Source organism: Setaria viridis, chromosome 1 (assembly GCF_005286985.2).
Source record: "Setaria viridis chromosome 1, Setaria_viridis_v4.0, whole genome shotgun sequence".
Lineage (NCBI taxonomy): Eukaryota > Viridiplantae > Streptophyta > Magnoliopsida > Poales > Poaceae > Setaria > Setaria viridis.
Window position 1 is genome coordinate 6,359,517 of NC_048263.2, and position 16,431 is coordinate 6,375,947.

At 44.1% G+C, this 16,431-nt stretch overlaps 3 protein-coding genes across 10 annotated transcripts; all 3 read left to right on the top strand.

Annotated features, from left to right (window-relative positions):
* The first annotated feature begins 728 nt into the window (after window positions 1-728).
* On the top strand, window positions 729-8,292 carry LOC117850902 (uncharacterized). 5 transcript variants are annotated; one of them, XR_004639894.2, is made up of 15 exons: window positions 730-937; window positions 2,047-2,256; window positions 2,743-2,793; window positions 3,047-3,177; window positions 3,271-3,387; window positions 3,480-3,602; window positions 4,330-4,385; window positions 4,471-4,640; window positions 5,271-5,324; window positions 5,928-6,037; window positions 6,509-6,622; window positions 6,709-6,834; window positions 7,159-7,221; window positions 7,796-7,859; window positions 8,076-8,292. XR_004639894.2 is itself a non-coding variant. In XM_034734107.2 (14 exons), exons 2-13 carry the CDS (start codon window positions 2,080-2,082, stop codon window positions 7,184-7,186), a joined length of 1,257 nt encoding a protein of 418 aa, XP_034589998.1. In that variant the 5' UTR covers window positions 730-937; window positions 2,047-2,079; the 3' UTR covers window positions 7,187-7,221; window positions 7,796-8,292. The 5 variants fall into 5 exon arrangements, 1 of the variants encoding a protein (XP_034589998.1); XR_004639587.2 differs by having other exon boundaries at window positions 729-937; window positions 6,709-7,221; XM_034734107.2 differs by having other exon boundaries at window positions 7,796-8,292.
* Window positions 8,293-8,617: 325 nt separating this feature from the next.
* LOC117852910 (uncharacterized) lies at window positions 8,618-9,854 on the top strand. Its single transcript, XM_034735566.2, has one exon. It carries the CDS (start codon window positions 9,305-9,307, stop codon window positions 9,707-9,709), a length of 405 nt encoding a protein of 134 aa, XP_034591457.1. The 5' UTR covers window positions 8,618-9,304; the 3' UTR covers window positions 9,710-9,854.
* Window positions 9,855-11,589: 1,735 nt separating this feature from the next.
* Window positions 11,590-14,955, top strand: LOC117857661 (nuclear transcription factor Y subunit C-4). Of its 4 annotated transcripts, none has more exons than XM_034740467.1 (3): window positions 11,596-11,747; window positions 13,204-13,261; window positions 13,831-14,955. In XM_034740467.1, exon 3 carries the CDS (start codon window positions 13,871-13,873, stop codon window positions 14,636-14,638), a length of 768 nt encoding a protein of 255 aa, XP_034596358.1. In that variant the 5' UTR covers window positions 11,596-11,747; window positions 13,204-13,261; window positions 13,831-13,870; the 3' UTR covers window positions 14,639-14,955. The 4 variants fall into 4 exon arrangements, with proteins under 4 accessions (XP_034596349.1, XP_034596358.1, XP_034596364.1 ...); XM_034740473.1 differs by having other exon boundaries at window positions 13,837-14,955; XM_034740458.2 differs by lacking the exon at window positions 13,204-13,261 and having other exon boundaries at window positions 11,590-11,747.
* The last annotated feature ends 1,476 nt before the right edge of the window (window positions 14,956-16,431 follow it).

Consider the following 16,431-nt stretch of genomic DNA (forward strand, 5'->3'; position numbering starts at 1 on the left):
CGAGAAATATACGTGTTTTTGAAGACCGACATATGGCAAAATTTCAAGTGGAACAAAGAGGTTAAGGAAGAGATTGCTTTTGTGCAAGATGGCCTGCGGAGGGCTGAGCTATTGTGGTTTTCATGTTATCTATGTTAACCGAATTTTATGAGCTACTTTTATATTATATGATATCACAACGTACAAACTCACTTGCTTCCCTTCTTATATGATATAGCAAGGCTCCTGCATTTTATTTAAACAAACAATATTTTGAAACATCTCTCCTAATTTAAATCAAGAAACCATGGGCAACTTATCATTGTATATGCCTCCAGCTAACGGGATGGCCTCAAGCTCCCAAGGCAAGCGGTTGAGGAGGCTGCACACGAGAAGGACATGATTTGTGCAGTGCAGGCGCCGTGCAAGTCTGGTGCACCGACGGGCCATGCTTTATTTGATGTTTCAGCCGTAGCGGGATGCAACGTCACTTTGACGTGACACCTGGTCCTGTCCAAGAGATCATCAGTTCATCGCAGCACAGGAGAGCTCAGAGTCAGAGATGACCCAGCAACGCCTTCGCTTCCGTCCGACGCGACGCGGTTGGTCTCCACCCTCTGTCCGCCCTCGGCCCTCCAACCCACGAATCCGATCGGAAAGGCACGGACCCACCAGCCAGGCAGCCACCGGGTCGCTGCTGCCCGCCACGTGTGCCCGCGCCGCGCGCCCCCACATTTAAACGTCCCGCTCGCCACCCATCCCTCCCTTCCCTTCCCCTCTTCTTCCAATTCACGCGCCCCTCCCCCTCTCGTCTCTCCCTCCGTCCCGGCCGATCCGGCGATTCCCCATTCCGCGAAGCCACCGCGCCTCCCGAATCCCCGTCGAGTCCGAGCTTCCAGAGGCACCCGTGCGCGGGATCTCCCCCAATCGCCTCCCAATCCCGCGCGCCCGCGCACTGGTGAGCTCGATTCGCGACACACCGCGCTCGATTGTTTTTCCACCGTTCTCTTCGTTGATTTGGCGAGACGGAGCGAAGTCTGTTTAGGGAGGAATCGTTTATAGATTCTTGTTTTCGCGTTAGATTGCGAGGTGCGCTATTGCACGGGGTGCTTGCTGCTTGCGCGTTCCCTGTGTTTGGTGGGAGCGCTGGTGGTGCCAATGCGGGCAGGCTATTGATGTTCTGGTGGCCTCACTGTGCGGCGTGTGCGTGACGCTACGGCGCGGCAGGTACGGTGGCGTGGGGATGTCTCTGGGTGGCCGCTCCATTCGCATTGCGTGCGGCTCTCATCGTTTGATGCTTAATGGGTGGCGGCGTGGCGCTCCATTTCTTGTGGTGGTGCTGATGACTGTTGTTGCGTTGTGCGTGCGTCAGTGCTGGTCTGCTGGATTCGGGTCTGCGCTTCTGTGCCGAAGCGTTGATGCTTAATGTTCTGTTGTGGCGGAAAGAGCTTGCAGTGTTATGTTCATGTTGAGTCCTTTTTCTTCGGCCAGATTAGATCACCATTTCAAACTTTGTGTGCATGCTGTCCTTAGTTGTAGGTCGTGTTTTATATTTCCTTTCTCTGTAATTTATTTATTTTTTGTCTTGTTGTCAGGTCGTGTGTGTTGTAAATTCTCGCTCCTTCTTAATGAAATGGTTTGCTTTGCTACATTCTGCATATTTTTACTCAATGTCTGACTTGAAATCTGGACGCTCATCTGGTATCATTTGTTTGTTTGTTGTATCTCTGTTTTTTTGTTAACTGGTTTCATGTTATGTTTATGTGTTTGTCAGATAGGAGTATTTGAAAACTAGAAGTGTTTTCATCTGCAAGTGAATGCATATTGGTCAGAAACTTGATTGCTCTTGCTATCTATTAGGATTCAATTAACACATACTCTTTTATGGTTATCCTGTCATCAACTTTATGCGAAATATCCATCACTGTCTCCTGCTAAACACCTAAAACCTTTTTGACCTTCTATACAAGTCCAGAACATAATGCAGATGGCATCGGGTTTCATTTACTCAAAGAAAATAAGATACCATATGTCATCTTTAACCCCTTTTTCTTTCTTCTCCAACAGAGATCAACATAAACAACTACTGATTGGTACAAAATGCCCATAAGCTTCAAATATTGGGATGACTGCTTGGATCCAGAGGATATGAGATTAATGTGGCAAGATCCTGTTGTAAGTAAAGAGTGGACTGATGCTGGAGAAGAGCAGGGACAGAAAGTTCATCTCTCACGGGACCCTGATGGTGAGGCATATCTCACACAAACTGAAATGATGGTGAGTGGTCAGTTGAGTTATGTAATTTTGATAGCACTAGCTCCAGAATAATGTAAATCATACTGAACCTGCTAAATAAATGATAACATATTTTCCAACATGTAATATTGTTTTCTCAACACATGAGGTCTCTGTCTGTTTGTTATTTGGCTCATTTGGCTAGTCAATTCTATGATGCAACTGCCTTCAAAGTTCCTTAAGAAGGCTATCAGTAGCAGCTACCAAATTTTCACTCGATTTGCTGAAGGCAAAGAAACTACCAACAGTGTGAATTTAGTTGCAGCCATATTGTTTTCTTTTGCTATATTTAACTAAGTGGTTACTGAGTATTATTGGTCAGGAGTTTTTTCTGCAAAGCTGTTTGAAATAAGTTTGCTAAGGTATAGAAAAATAGATAACAAAGGTATTCTTTATTCAAATTCCATCTGTTCTTTATGCAACTGTGGCTTTATACTGATTGTTGTGTACATCCATTGATTCTTTCAGGCGGTGGCTTCAATCATTGTTCATAGACATTTCAAATCACAACTAGACCCGGTATTGGTTCAATTTCTCTATGTTCAACCAGTATATGCACTTCCCTTTTTTACTTTCTGTAGTCATCACGTCCAACAGTGAATACAGCTGCATGCTAACTACAACGCGTTGGCTGTTATGGTTCTCTGGAGTGAGAAGATAATAGTAAACAAATTCTGTGAGACAAAGTGAAGATAATATCCAGCTACCTTGTTACTGGTAGAGCGGTAGGTATCCTTGACGACCTGCTGAGCTTGACTTTCTTCTCGTGCAGTATATGATAGGCGCACTTGCGGAAATTGCAAGTGGAAGGAGACTCTTTGTAGATACCTATGATCGCAAGACAAAAGAGACCAAGGTTGGCATAATGCAGGTAGCACCTGAAGTTGCTCAATGGCTTGGAAGGTAATCATCACAAGCTTGGTTAACACAATTAAGTTACTATATTTTTCCTTTCTATGTTCTGAAATTAAATTTATTGTCTTCGTTATTTTTAAGGGAATTGGGTTACAAGAAATATGATATTGAAGATGATACCAATTTGCTCTACTGGCCTCTTGTAAATGTCTACTTTGGTGCTGCTTATGCCAAATGGCTCTTCTCTTGTGATGACAAGTATGCATTTCACTTGGCACACTGTTTTAATGATATTATCATCTCTGATCTGTCAACAGTTAAGATGCAATTATATCTTACAAATGTTGCAGACAAAGAACTGAAGAATTTGTAGTTAGAGCATATAAGGGTGGCAAAAAGAAGGCTTCTCACAAATCAACTTCCCCCATTTTCCAGCGTTATCTTTATGTGAAAGAGAGCTTGTTGTCTATAAGGTGTCTTTCTTAATAGCTTACTTCTATATCATGCATAACTAAATTTATTTATCTTAGCACTTGTGGTGCATGAAGGACCTGCTTTTACAGAGCTTGACTTTTGTGTGAAACTAGTTGGCCTGAGTTGGAAGAAGATTGGTGTGGCCATCCAAAGAAGGGCCCTGTGCCAAACTTGACAGCTTTGACAGTATTTAAGCCGGCAGTAGGATTCATGTCAAGTTTTAAACCTCTAAAATATTTTAGTTCACAAAAAATGTTATAAAGCCTTAAAATGATGCTAATACATCTTTGTTATCGTAAAAAAGGAGAATGCTTCTACATATCATTATACTATTATAATGGAATATAGTAACCTACACAGGACATCAAGATCATTTCTGTTAATCTGACATGCCAATGAACTAAGCAGTTTTTAAGATATGTTTTCCCATGATGAATGTATCATGAAATAGACCTAGTATTCAGAACTTCATGCTACATGGATTGTATTTGTATCTCGTCTAAACTTTCATTGCCTTAAAACTCCCTACATCTCATTACTTATCAAGTCATCTTAGTGCAATAGAAACTACACAATGGATTAAAGTCCAAATACGATTGTTTTGCAGATAAAGCTGTGCCTTTGTTTAAAGCTAGAACTTATATCCAGCTTCATCTATGCACTTCTATACATTTCCTTCGGAAATTTGACCCTGTTGACAGAATGTTTCTCACTGTTTTTTGGCAGACAACCAGAAATTTGCAACGAGATCACTCCTGACCTTGAAAATTTATCAAGCACAGGTTACATTTTTGCTGTGTTGTTATTTTTCCCCTTGGCTTTCTTGCTTTAGCTACATGTAATATCTTGTCATCATTTTTGAGTCAGAAGCACAGTTGATATATTGGGATTCCAAGGTATCAGAGGCTGATATGGATGCAATGTGGAAACATCCTGATGTGTATAAGGAGTGGACAAAATCCGGTGAGCGACGTGGAAATGTACGATTCTCCCATGATGCAAAGAAGAGGCCTTACCTTTCTCGCGTGGAGGTGAAGGTAAATCTGGTTATAAACATTTGCACTAACTTCTGCATTTCTTTTCCAAAGTCTTGAATAACATGTGTTTTTTGTACACTAGAAGCTCAGGAGTACAGCCACTTTTGCTTACACCACTAAGAGTGCAGCTTTATGATTTATAAAATATAGATAGTTAGGAGATCACAGAAACTGTACTCAACTGCTTAATACTCTTAACCTAGTAGATTGTGATTTTGATGTCACCTTTCATGTGGATGGCATGTAACAGAATACTGTATCATTTTGCATAGCCCATGTTGCAGACTTGCAGTATAGGCATAGTTGTTTGCTGCTTACCATGCACTTCAGACATTTCGTTATGGTCAAGTCTATACGTATGCGACTGGTTCAGCTGTTTCCTCATTACATGTCTTCAGTGTATCTTGACAATACTTTGTTAATGTTTTGGCATTTACTAGTCCGAAAAGGTTGAAAACTTCTAAGCCTCAAAATATTGTTCGGAGGAACATTTTCTACTGTTTATTTAGAGTCCATCACCTCATTCCTTGTTTGACAGGGAAAATATTTATTGTCACACTGGTGAATTTGCTACTGATACATAAATTTCCCTTTATCTCAGACTTGTCCAATTCTGAATTATGATTTCAGGCTGTTGCAGAAATAATCATATCACGCCATTTGACCACTAGAGGATCAAAACCAGTAAGTTTTGGATAGAGAAGCCATTGCTTGTTATTCTAGTGATTAATGTATGCCATTATCGAATTTGATAAACTCTTGTAGCATGACTTATTTATTATGAATTTGTAATATAGCAAAATATGAAAACTTTTTTGCAACCAAAACATGTCATTCAGCATAATTTAGCTCTGGAGATTTCTTTTAAAAGACCTACAGTTATTATTCAAGCATGAGAATCCATCACGTCACATGTTATGCTCATTGTATTTTGGGTTTTCAGTCATGCAAAATTATTGTACACTGATGCATTTGGTAGTTATTTACCAGAATGCTTCCTCTATATTTTTTATGCTATAAATAATTGAATATTATGTAAATGTCCTTAAATGCACAAGTCAATCACCTTGGCATGTCTTCCTAAAAAAATTAAAAAATATATAAGAATTAGTTTGAGTTGAAAAAACCAGTTGTATTGACCTATGTTTAATCACTGCTAGGTGCGGTGATGGGTGATCAGCCAAGTACCGGTTACTGATTTTTAAAGCAGCGTTCCACTAACAGTAATATATTGTTTGAATTTCAGTTTCTGATTGGATTCTCTGTTTCCTATTGAAATCTGCACAGGAAGCTCTTGCGGCACTTGCAGAGGTCTGCAGTATGCGTTTTGTTCATGGAGTAAGTACCCGGACTGGATTGATGGGAATAGACTATCCTACTGCTGCATGGCTTTCCAGGCAAGTATGATATTGTGTCTAACATATACTTTCACTAGCCATGAAGTTGCAAACTGTATCTAAAAAATTATGATTAGCAAATCTAGAATTTCAGTAAGCACTTCTCAATTTTGAATTGTACTGTTCATCCCAACGAACTGGAAACTCCCTTTTGTTTTACCAGTCCTTGTTTCTTTTGCCAAGAATGCAGCTTCACAGTGTTGCAATGTCATAGGCAGTTGAACTTCAGTCCTGCCCTATACAGTTCCACAAGTATGTACACAGTGATCAGTATAATATCTATACAAGAATTATATCCATAATTTTAGAAGTCAGATAATAGTATTATCAGTGGATTGACTGAAAAATAACTAAGGACTAGGAATAGTTGGTTGTTTTAGGGTATCGGAAGCATAATTGTCACTGCTCTGGGTATTATATAAACGCACAGTTTCCATGCAAATTTATCTGTACTTCCCTTTGAATGCACAGGGATTGTGGTTACAGGGCGTATACAGTGATCTCTGTGGATGATCTCTACAATCCTTTTGCATCAATGTACTTTGGTGCATCTTACTTGGCATGGTTGTCGCATTACGAAGGAAGGTCAGTGAAACTTATGAAAAGCTATATTCATCTTAGAGGATCTATGAACTATTGTTTTACTAAAATCTGGCGCATTCTTTGTTCAGGGAACAAAGTTATGAATTCATTGTTCAAGCTTACCTTGGGGGACCAGAGAATGTTAACCTTCAGGAGACTGGTCCACTTTGGAACCAATTCTTGGAGGCATTAACACAGTATCAAGATCCAAAGAAGTGGGCTTGTGCTTTCACTTTGCTTGACATTTTTTTCCAATGAATTTTTTAGCTTAAAATGAGACGTGGGAGTCATCAAAACTTGTGTAACTGAGTAGTCAGCCAAGAGTGTGACAAGGAGCAACATTGGCATATAATTTTTCTGACATATAAAATGACATTCCATCACCTGAGTAACCTCAATATTGATTCTGACATGTTCATAAATGCAAGCAATTTTATACCTCAGATTATCATTTGATAACCATATTAGCACCTAGCAATTACATAAATGTTCTTGGCCTGCATATTTCTGACCATAGTGGCAAATTGTACATTTTTCAGGGATAATAATAGCTGCTGTATTTTGTGAAGTTGCTGATATGCCTCCGTCTTTGGTTACTGAAGGTATTGATTTCATTCCAAGCCTATTTTTTAATTATGATTTATATTACCAATTATTTTTTAGCAAAGAATGCATGCTTTTTCTTGTTTTATCTTATGAAAACATCTGAGGGATATGGTACTATAGAACAACTTTCACTTAACATTTTATGCTTAGTATAGAATCTGAGGTATAAAATGTTTCCTTCCTTGTTCGGTAGTTGGAGAACAAGCGGACATTTTGAAATGATGGCCTACTCCATTTCCTTGAATGCCATATGGCTTTATTAGCTTTTATTTATGTCAAACCATCTAATCCATGCTCCATAGTAAAGTTGTGCACCGAACTGTTTGCTATGTGCCTACATCAGCTGCTAGGATATTGGGTGGTGACTTGGGTGCCAGACTGAGCACCAGTTGGAGTGCATTATTGCAAGAATGCTCTTTATAGACCCTGGTTATCTACCAAGTCAAATCAATGAATGCTATAGGTGGTATCAATAATAGTGTAATGAGATGATCTGCCACCACTTTGCCCGTCTGTTTCATCTGCTTATTGTTTCCACAAGAATTCAGTCTCTGTTGTGGATCATTTCAGATTGGCTCCCAAGGGTTCAGCATTGGTAAGCAACACGCTTTGCCTGAACTACATGATGCACAAGGTAACAGGGGCTGCCAATTCGTATATATTTTGGCTGTTCGTGCTCTGTTCATGCTCAGGGAAATGCACCAACGTGATTGAACCCGTCGCCGTTCATAGAGCCCTTTCCAGCTCCTGTTCCATTTGTTTTCTTTTCTTTTTTTTACCATCAGATGCCAACGGTCTTCCTGTCCTGTCCACTTATTGGTGTATTGTAAGTTGTACTTTTGTTGTGTAGGAACTCATAGAAGCCATGCATTTGTAAAATCATCCACGGTCCATAGTTTATGAGCTAGGCTGCTACAGATGGTAAAACATGCCAGTGCCTACAGAAACAGATGTAGATTCTTGATTGTACCTCTCTCACTGCAAGTCTGCAACCATTGATCCCGAACGTTGTTTCTTTGCCTGGATTGAGGGATGAATGAAATGTCGTCACAGTTCTGACTTCTGAACGTAGCCATGTTACCACTGGTCCCGGGTCCTCAGTAAAAGCCAAGCAATACCACCACCTGTACTGTATTCATTCATAGCTGACAGATCTGTTGGTGGTCGTGGGCCAAAGTGCGACGCATCTGATTGTTTGAGCTACGTACTATCATTGTAATCTGGCTGAACTCATGAGATTCCTGTACTGCACAGCCGGGGATAGATGGAATGGACGGTTGCCCCAATTCGGCCTCACTCGAATGCTGTTCTTTACTGCTACCTGCTGCTGTTAGTCTGTTACGCTGAGCAGTGATTTGTGGTTGCACGCACGCAGTGGGCCGATAAGCGCCAAATGAAACCGTGCGGTCACGTGATGATGACCCGATGGATCTCACTCACCACTCACCACTCACCACACCAGCAACAGTCACCCAGCGAGCATCCAAAGCAAAGCCAGATTCCGATTAGCACGTAGATGTGCTGGCTAGGAGGATTACGTACCATACGAGCACGTTAATAACATCAGCGTGCTCCACGGCGATCTTGTCCGATGCAGGATTGGACGCGGACGGACAAAGCGCCGGAGCTTTTCACTTGCTTAATCATGGAGCCGTCCGCTTGAAGCAACTCTCCCTTTTATCCCCCCTCTCTCCTGTGTGCTGCTGCGGATGAGAGCGTTCAACCCAAATCCAAGCACTCGCGCTGCGTGATCAAATCCACCCCCGATTCATCTCGGATTCCCTCCCACTCCGGTTCATGGCCGCGCTAATGCAGGATCCTCCAACGCAAGCTCATCCCGTAATCGGAGTGATTAGGTAGGCAGCCCTATAAATCACGGACACGGGACACCCCACCCACCCCACCAAGAATCCACACTCTCCCGAAGTCCCGACTCCACTCGCCACTCCCGCCGGCCTCCGCATACGCCCGGCGCCCGCCGGCAGCCAAGTAGCCAACAAGCTACACCACCACGCGCGCACGCCACACTGACACGCCCACGCACCCACCGCACCAAGCAAGAAAGCAGCCGGGGCGGCGATGGAGGAAGGGCTGGACGCCGCGGTTCCGCCGCCGTGCCGGCTCGGCAGCGAGGCCGGGGCTGCGCCGGGGCCCGGCCGCCAGTGCTGCGGCGGCTGCGGTGGGTGCGGGCTCGGGCTCGCGTGGCTGGTGCGGCGCCTGCGGCGGCGGGGCAGGCGGGCGCTGCGCTCCGCGGCGGCCTCGGCGGCGTCGTCGCAGCAGCGCCGCCGCGCGTGCCAGTACGACCCGCTCAGCTACGCGCGCAACTTCGACCTCGGCGGCTGCGACGGCGACGCCGACGACGCCGCGCGGGTCTACTACGGCTGCTCCTTCTCGTCCCGCTTCGTGCTCGTCCCCGCCGCGTCGCAGTCCGCCGGCGCCGTCTCTGCCGGCGCTGCTCAAGCAGCGGTCGCGACTGCTAGCTAGTACCAGATGGATGTTAATTAGAGTAGGTGGCCGGTTTGATCGCTGCATCATCCTCTTGTCGTCCCTGTAATTCAAGGGGAAACATGATTATATTGTACATACGCACTGAGCAGCCCGGTGATTCTTGGTTTCTTGTCACAAATCACTCATCTGTTCATGTGTGCAAAATTTTCCAAACTCTGAACTGCTGGCTGCTGTCTAGCTGTGCACCTCTTGCGCCGCACCAGGGGTTCTTGGCGCTCGTGTCGCCAGCCATGGCGCTGCCTTCCTCGACGCCGTCAGCCTCCGTTTCTCCGATGCTGATGGTGGCATCGAGAGAAGGGGGGAGGAAGGAATGCTCGGCTCTCCACATCGTCGTCTTCCTCTCCTCATCGGGTGCCAGCAGATCAGTACCGCGATCGCAAGCACATCGGCGGACGCGACGCGACGCAGGGACGACGGCCGGTGGCGAGATTTGGGCGTCCGTTCAGCTGAGTGCGTACCCGCCCGCCGCTGCCAGACTGCCGTCCTCCGCCGAAGCCCGCCTTTCACGCCGAGCATGTTCTCAATCTGGACACAGGGGACGCAGCGAAAGCGAAGGCCTCCCAGGCTCCTGCGGTCCTGCCTTTGACGCCGGCCGCCGGAGACGCGAGGCGAGCGGCGACCGTAGCAGCGAAACCGTGGCGTCGCTTGCGCTGTAGCAGCTCAATCTAGACCGCAGATCAAAGGTCCAACGGCCCGCGTCGCAGCCTATGGCAGCGTAGACCGCGGTCAACTAAACTAGCACATTAGCCCCTCATTTTGATCTACATATATTTATATAAAAGCCCCTATTTTGAATAGCGAATTCGCGATCCAAATGTTCGCATAATTCCTCCCTTTTATATCCGTGCTCTTCTTGCTTCTTGCAAATGGATCCCTTTATTTTATTTCCGTGTTCTAGCCTCGCCCCTCCATCTGCCGTTGGCAAACATCTACCGGTTCCTATGGTAAGGGCTGGATTACGGGTTGAGCAACCAGGTCGGCAGCTGCACTGTACAACCGCACCCTTGTCGGCTCATCCTCGCTTATTTGTTAAGGCCTGTTCGCTTCAGCTTATCAACTGGCTGAAAAGCTGAAACGGCTGATTTGTTGTGAGAGGAAAATGCTGTTTGGTGGCTGATAAGCTGGCTGAATAAACTGAAACGAAAAGGCCCTGGCTCAAAGGTTCCGGCTATGACTTTCCTGGTGAAACGAGTTTTTGATAGAAGTCGCCGACTGCAGCGGCCCGCCCCGCACCTTCCCACACCACGCCATGCAGCTCCTCCGTCACCGTCAGGACCAGGATAAAAATCTGCACCTTTCGCATTACTTTGGCCCAGTTTCTTTGCTGCAGCGAAATTGCTTGGGGTTCGGATGTGACCTCGTACATCTTTTGATATTCTGCTTGCTTGTCTTATGAAACGATTCAGATTATGATCGTTGGTTGAAAGATTGAGTAGCTAGAGCCTAGATACCCCCGTTACATTACATGTTTCTTTTCAATGCCCACAACAAAAATATTGTAGACGGCACTAGCATGTTCTTGCAAGATTGCAGGTCGCAGAACGTCTACCCGATTTGTTTAACTGACGGGAAAATAGCAAAACTCCAAACTTCGTTCCTATAGGAAGAAGAGAAAGATAGCTACTGTAGTTCTCTTTAGTTTTTAATCTTCTATACGTGCATAGTCTGAAAGTTCATATAGTAAAAGAAGTATGGAAAAAATGAAGCTGAGATTTACACACAAAAAAGGCCGAACAAAAGCTTTGGGCCAAGTTTCCTCTAATTACGCTGCCATAATTGAACCCAAAAATCAAAAAGAGCCCTCGGTTGCCTTCCGGCCCAGAACGGCCCAACATGTGCGCGTTCCATCTTCTTCTTTCCTCCGCTGCTTTCCTTTTCCCTTCTCTGCTCCACACCCCCTCTCGGGTCTCGGCCTTTCTTCCTAGCGGCGAGTCGGCGACGCCGACGACGGGGCTAGCGGCCGCCCTTGGCCTGGTCTTCGTCGGGCGCTTCGCCGCCGACAACCATCAAACAGGTATGCCCTCCTATTCCCTTCCCTTCATGCGGTGCGGAATCGAACCCCCAAAACCCTGACGTATGCTGTTTGTATTCAGATCTGACCATGTATTTACTTGCTAAACTTCGATTTTTGTTCTTTTGCAAAATTATCGGGTGTACATGTGTACACCCGTGTCCTGTACTGGGTCTGCCCCTGAAATTGTGACGACGTGTGCATGTTGAACTCATGCGGGTTTCAGATTTATTCGGCTGAGTAGTGGGTAGGTCTGAATGTCTGATACTATGTTGCTCTCGTCATTTGTTTGCTCATGAACTGTCGTGAGTCGAGAGTATTCCTTCCAGCCGTCGAAGAAGACCTTGCTATTCATTTGCCATATGCCATATGCCATGACTAACACCCCTAATCTTGGCAAGGACCCACTTCTACAGAAATTAAGCTTTCATCTACCTTTGATAGCTGGCTGTAATAGCTTTAACAAGTGCCGTGCACGTTGTGTTAAGTTCTGCATGTAATTTCCGTTAGTGTGAAATGAGAGCTAAGAAGCAACAAGTATGCAAATTACTGTGTTTCTATGAAGTGCTCATTCCAGATTGCAGTGGATTACATTTCTGCAACGTTCTTAGATGTGGCCATTAATTTAGTTCTAGAGTTGTAGTTCAATCTTTCACAATTCACATGCTATTTGCTCTAGAATAGTAGAATTTGCTGCCTCCCCTTCTCAACTTAGAATCCTTAATTATAGGTACACCTTTGCTCCCATGCATCTATTGAATCTGTTTTTGTGAAGATGTCGGAGTCATTCCCAGTGCCATGTCCATGTCATGTTGACTAGACACATGTCAGCTTTACTCCACTAACCCAACTAGCCAAAAAAACTACCTGATTGCCATGTTATTGAGATCCTATTTTGGCAGCTGCAGCAGCTTAAGCTTACTTGCAGAACATACTGAATTTCATTTTTAACAGACCTAATGATGAAGTACCCCATCAAACTAAATTGTCTTTTCCACCATCAAAGTTCATATGCATAAGCTATGTTATTTTGTCGCAGGTCTGCTTTTCCCTTGCATTGACTTGCTTAGGGTAGTAGTCTTTTGCACTTAACTTCAGTTGTAATCATTTTAACTTTACAAGCCCGGCATATGGGTGTGGCATAACCTTAATTTGGACTCCCTTTTGGTTAGCATAAATATAAAACACACTGCTTTACTAGTTTAAGTAGCCACCGATACCATGTGTGTGGGGATCCCAACTGAAAGTGCAGGGCTATGTGCTTTTCTTGTTGATCTATGACTATGAGATCTGCATAAATTGAGCATCGTTGTGTTCTGTACAAAGTACACATACTGTTTGTCACTCTCAACTCCCTGCATGATTCATGCTGTTGGTCCATGCAATTTGGCTTGTTATAACAGTCCAGAACTTAGATACTTTTGCATTTGTCCATAACCTATTTGACCAATACTGGCAGGGACTGACTGGTTGTGCAAATACCTACTTATAGATTATTGAAAGTGGGAGCATGAAAGGTAATATTGCCTTCCTGTCATGCATTATAGGGAGTTAAGGACAAGGTCAATAGGTGTTGTGATTTTTATTGATCTTGTCTGCTTTACCGTATCATTTTGTGTGTTTTATGATGATAAGTCCCTTCTGATTTCACTTGTTTTGGGTAACCATATATGACCATATATTTATGTTTGTTCCGTTTCTTTGTGTTTTGTGATATTGGTATCGACCATCAAGATGAAATGTTATCCTCATGAGCAATGGCACCAGTGCAGTTGCTAAGATGAATTTTTCTTAGGATGAAACTTTGCAACCAAGCATCTTTTTGTTCCTTCAGTCGTATTATTTTTTGCACTCAAGCGTAGTCTATTCAAGCTACAAGAGTATAAGATAAATACATGTAATTTCTTTCGTACGCAAAAGGCATTTCCATTCATCTATGTCGATCTTTGAATTTAAGTAATGCTATAACCTGCAGTTTAATTTCTGCACTTTTATAACTGTCATAACCTGTAATTTTGCAATCTTTCTGGTTGATCTGAATGACAAAAAAAAAATCAACTGATCAAATCTATAATTGTTTTCCAAGGGTCAGGACGATCATTGATTTTGGACAAACAAGATCTTCCATGGAACCATCCTCCTCACAGCCACAGCCTGTGACGGGTGTTGGGTCACAAGCTTATCCTGCTGCCTATGTGCCTCCAGCAATGGTACCTGGAGCTCCTTCTGTTGTTCCTCCTGGCTCACAGCCAGCAGCACCATTCCCCAATCCAGCTCAACTCAGTGCTCAGCACCAGATGGTCTACCAACAAGCTCAGCAATTTCACCAACAACTACAGCAACAGCAACAGCAGCAGCTCAGGGAGTTCTGGACTACCCAGATGGATGAGATCGATCAGACAACTGACTTCAAGAACCACACCTTGCCACTTGCAAGGATAAAGAAGATAATGAAGGCTGATGAGGATGTGCGGATGATCTCTGCAGAAGCTCCCGTAGTCTTTGCAAAGGCATGCGAGGTATTCATATTAGAGCTGACATTGAGGTCATGGATGCACACAGAAGAGAACAAGCGCCGGACCTTACAGAAGAACGACATTGCAGCTGCCATCACCAGGACTGACATATATGACTTCCTGGTGGACATAATTCCTAGGGATGAAATGAAAGAGGAGGGACTTGGGCTTCCAAGGGTTGGCTTGCCGCCTGCTATGGGGGCGTCAGCTGATAGCTATCCACCGTATTACTATATGCCAGCACAACAGATGCCACCAGGAGGTGGAATGATGTATGGTGGTCAGCAGGGTCACCAGGTGACGTATATGTGGCAGCAGCCTCAGGGGCAAGAGGAAGAGCCTCCTGAAGAGCAGCAGCAGCAGCAACGGTCAGCCTGAAAGTAGCTAAGAGATGATACGGCTAAGCCATTGCATGGTGGTCCCTGAACTTAGGCCTCTAAACAAACGATTTGGTTATGTTATTGTGCATTTGTGCCCATGATTGCTGGCCGAGACAGTTATTTGTCCTTAATTAGGTCGTAGTTTCCTAATGGTAGTTTCGACTCCCGATGCTGCCATGGCAGCTGTAGAAAAGGATTGTGATTTGGTAGGCAATTTGCAACTAATGTAGTAAGATTATCATTTTCTGTCCAATCTAATATTTGAACTGCTGGGCCAATGGAGGCCCTTAATGTGTTTGCCTATTTTGTTGGTCATTGTGCTCTTGCTTGGTAAAAATCTTTGTTCTTGCCTTCCTGATCTGGCAGTCCCAAAATTTTGAGCAACTAGATGTCTTATGAAGAGGGTTTCTTACAAAAAATAAGAAAGTGACCACGCTAAGCGGTGTACTGGTGGGCCGTTGCCGCCTCAGACGGAGAGCCCACAATGTTTATCAGTTTTGTATGAATAGAGTACGAGTTTAAACCCCAACTTTTGTGAAAAAAATATATCAAGATATAAATGTGCTAAGTTTTTTTTTCAGAACTTAAAATACGCTTTTCGATGAATTTTCACCTTTTTCAAAACCTGGGCATTTTCACCACAGATACACCCTTGTTTTCACAAGTTGCTCCCGGATGTTACCCAGGACGTAGGGATAACTTTTTTTTTTGGTAAAAGGCAACAAAGTACAGTATACGCTTGCTTCTACTGTTACTCTGATTTCAACGGTAGAAGCAATCGTATCATGTCGCAAGCTAGTTATTGAGGAAGTAAATAGTCAATCCATGGCAGCAACAATTTATATATGATTCCTGTGAAATTTCTAGTTCCGGAGACATTCACCAAATTTTCACTTCAGTTTGGCCACTCTGGTTACCCTCGTAGATTCCATAAACAAATCGGCATCTCACAACCTAAAAACACAGCATGGACATACACATAAGAAAATAACATGAGGTGCAAATTTTTGTTGGCAGTACCATTTCAATACATGTTGAACCCCACGAAACAAAAGGCATCTTTACATCTCTGTTCTATTTCTCAACCTTTCTGACTTGCTCCTACGGAACTACGGTCGAAAGGATTCTGTTATATTTCTCAACCTTTCTGACTTGCTCCTACGGAACTACGGTCGAAAGGATTCTGTTATATTTCTCAACCTTTCTGACTTGCTCCTACAGAACTAAGGTCGAAAGGATTAAAAAAGTCATTCACAACCACTGATGAAAGATTCCTCGAAAAGTTAAGGATTAGTAGTTCGAAAAAGAATGGACTCGGTCTTATACACACGCGAGGAAGGTAATAAAAAAGAAAGAAGACCAGTTCTTCTTTCTTTTATCACTTAGGAGCCGTGCGAGATGAAAGTCTCATGCACGGTTTTGCATGAGAGAAATTAGTGAGGAATCCTCTTTTCGACTCTGACTCAGTGCGGTTGTTTCTTCCAACCGTAGTAGTTATTTTGCAAAAAAGTCCCTCAACTTTTTTTAATCAACCCACAGTTCTTAGAATATATTTTGATGATTTTGCAAAAAGGTCCCGACCCTATTCACACATTGCGCCGCCACCGACTCCCCGCTCGTGCGTTGCCACCCGCACGGTGCCTACAGGAGCACCAACGCCACCGCTTGCCGGCGACGGACCTCCAGCAGACCGCCGGTTTGCCACGCACGGCCACACCACACGCGCAAAGCGACGACCTGCAATCCTGCATCTCTGACCCGCAAGATAAGAAGCTTTGCAGCTCTCCCTCG

Bases quoted from the DNA above. Each gene is read 5' to 3' on its own strand.
- LOC117857661 (XM_034740458.2), top strand. From the start codon at position 13,871: ATGGAACCATCCTCCTCACAGCCACAGCCTGTGACGGGTGTTGGGTCA.
- LOC117852910 (XM_034735566.2), top strand. From the start codon at position 9,305: ATGGAGGAAGGGCTGGACGCCGCGGTTCCGCCGCCGTGCCGGCTCGGC.
- LOC117850902 (XM_034734107.2), top strand. From the start codon at position 2,080: ATGCCCATAAGCTTCAAATATTGGGATGACTGCTTGGATCCAGAGGAT. The intron at 3,388-3,479 runs GTATGCATTTCA...CAAATGTTGCAG, and splicing joins CTCTTCTCTTGTGATGACAA to ACAAAGAACTGAAGAATTTG. The intron at 3,603-4,329 runs GTGTCTTTCTTA...GTTTTTTGGCAG, and splicing joins GAGAGCTTGTTGTCTATAAG to ACAACCAGAAATTTGCAACG.